This window comes from Echinops telfairi, unplaced genomic scaffold, assembly GCF_000313985.2.
Source record: "Echinops telfairi isolate 266 unplaced genomic scaffold, ASM31398v2 ScPeMD7_7414;HRSCAF=8452, whole genome shotgun sequence".
Taxonomy (NCBI): Eukaryota; Metazoa; Chordata; class Mammalia; order Afrosoricida; family Tenrecidae; genus Echinops; species Echinops telfairi.
In genome coordinates, this window is record NW_022111314.1 from 581,564 (window position 1) to 583,593 (window position 2,030).

At 62.5% G+C, this 2,030-nt stretch overlaps 1 protein-coding gene across 2 annotated transcripts in view; it reads left to right on the forward strand.

The window, feature by feature from the left end:
- CHRNA4 (cholinergic receptor nicotinic alpha 4 subunit) overlaps window positions 1–2,030 on the forward strand; it is an 8,940-nt gene that overhangs the window by 1,953 nt on the left and 4,957 nt on the right. The window contains exons 2-3 of one of the 2 annotated variants that reach the window (XM_004716039.2): window positions 810–854; window positions 1,010–1,119. In XM_004716039.2, coding sequence (XP_004716096.2) covers window positions 825–854; window positions 1,010–1,119 — 140 coding nt within the window. In that variant the 5' untranslated portion in view covers window positions 810–824. Of the gene's footprint in view, window positions 1–809; window positions 855–1,009; window positions 1,120–2,030 lie in introns of those variants that run through there. The other variant, XM_045296946.1, reaches the window with a different exon arrangement.

Below are 2,030 nucleotides of genomic sequence, written 5' to 3' on the forward strand. Positions count from 1 at the left end.
GCAGTCACATCTGGCACTGCCCTCTTTAATTGCTCATGTTGTGCACTTGCACACACGCAGGGCACACATGCACACTCTGACACACACGTGCACAGACACACACTGATACACACATGCATGGGCTCACACTGATACACACGTGCACACTCTTATACGCATGCGCACACTCTGATACGCATGTGCACAGACACACATGCATGCACACAGCGAATCACTCATGCACAGGCTCACACCGATAGACATGTGCATGCACACACACTGATACACATATGCACGGGCACACTCTGATACCGGCTGGTGTGTGGTCTGGCTGGCTGGAGTCAGGGCCAATGGGATGGGCAGCTCGGTGGGGAAGGTGACTGACAATAGCCCTGCCTGGGACAGCGCCCCCAAGCCCCGCCCCCAACCTACCAGGAGCTGAAGGGGGAGGTGCAGTTGTCCCCAGGTAGAGCCAAGGTCTGCTCCCACTGCCCCACAGAAGCTTGGCTCCCATGGCCCCTTGGACCCTTCCCCCTCACACATGGGCAGAGTGGGTGGGGTCTCCACTGCATGCACCACCCAGCTGGGCTGCCTGTGACAGTGGCTGCCGGGGCCCTTGATTTCTTTCTGGAAAAGCCTGTGGACCCCTGGGCTGACCCGCCATCCCATCCAGGCATGCACTCCTCTGGCTGTCACCACCCGCCCTACACAGCCCAGGCCCTCCCAACGTCTCATGCCCAAGGCTGGGACCATGGGCAGGAAATGCAGGCCCATGAGGAGGGGGTCCTCGCTGGAGAGGAGCCCAATCTTCCCCTTCTCCTGTGCCCTAGGATGAGAAGAACCAGATGATGACCACCAACGTGTGGGTGAAGCAGGTATGTTGTCGGGCAGCCCTGTGCTTCCCGAGAGCCCGGCTGATGCCCCCGTGTCCCCCACACCTTGTCCCCAGTCACTGCCTCCCACCTCCAGCTGCCCTCCACGGGGGCAGGGGCAGGAAGCCCCAGTGCCCCCTTGCCCTGTGACCCCCCAGGAGTGGCATGACTACAAGCTGCGCTGGGACCCTGCCGACTACGAGAATGTGACTTCCGTCCGCATCCCCTCGGAGCTCATCTGGAGGCCAGACATCGTGCTCTACAACAAGTGGGTGTCTGCGGTCTGCGTCCTTCTCAGAGGCCACGATGGAGACGGGGCACAGGCTCTAGGCCCCTCCCCAGGGGCCTTTCTGCTCTACCCTGTGCCAGAGCCCTACACCCTTCTCACCCCACCCCCATGGGGCTGCTCTGAGGGTCCCCGCCAGGGCGCCCCAGGGCCTGTAACATGTCTCATCATTCCTGAGCTGGCAAGGCTGGCGGCCCCTCCCTGAGGTCAGTGGGACTACAAGGACTATAGACGAGACTGGACAGCCACGCGGGCCCCAGGGTGACTACCTGCAGGTCCTTACCTGGAACAGGGCCCCACCCCCACCCCAGGGTCCCTGTGCTTATGTCCCCGCTGGGTGCTGGCTCTCAGTCTTGAGCGTGTGGCCAGCACCGAGGGTTGGCACAGAACTGGCAAACCAGAGACAAGCACTCACGCCTTGCTTCTGCCCCCTGTCCTCCCCTCGCCCTGCTCCCGCGGACCCTGGACCCCGGGGCTCCGGAACAAAGGAGCCTGCTGTGCCCAGGAGCCCCACTGCCCACTGCTCCCCCGCCACATGTCCATCCCCTTGGATGCAGACAGATGGCTCTTCCCCTGAACGGCTTCCTGTAATGCAGAGAGAGCCGCTCCCAACAGGGCTGGGATGGCTTCCGGACATGTCAACAGAGGGAGGGTCAGCAGGCCACCCTCCCCAGGGCCCAACTACCCTCGCTGGGGGCCCAGAGTTCTTCAGTCACATGGCCTTACCTTCAGTGTCCCCCAAAGTGCCCGTGTGTCGGCATACCCCACTGGCTGGGGTGACAGGAGGTCTTGGGAGGGGGCACTCTGGGTTGCACCCCCATCTCCTTGACTCAGGAGCCGTGGCCAAGCCCTGAGGAGTGTGAGATGTGGGTCACCTGCTGGCACCTAGTTCT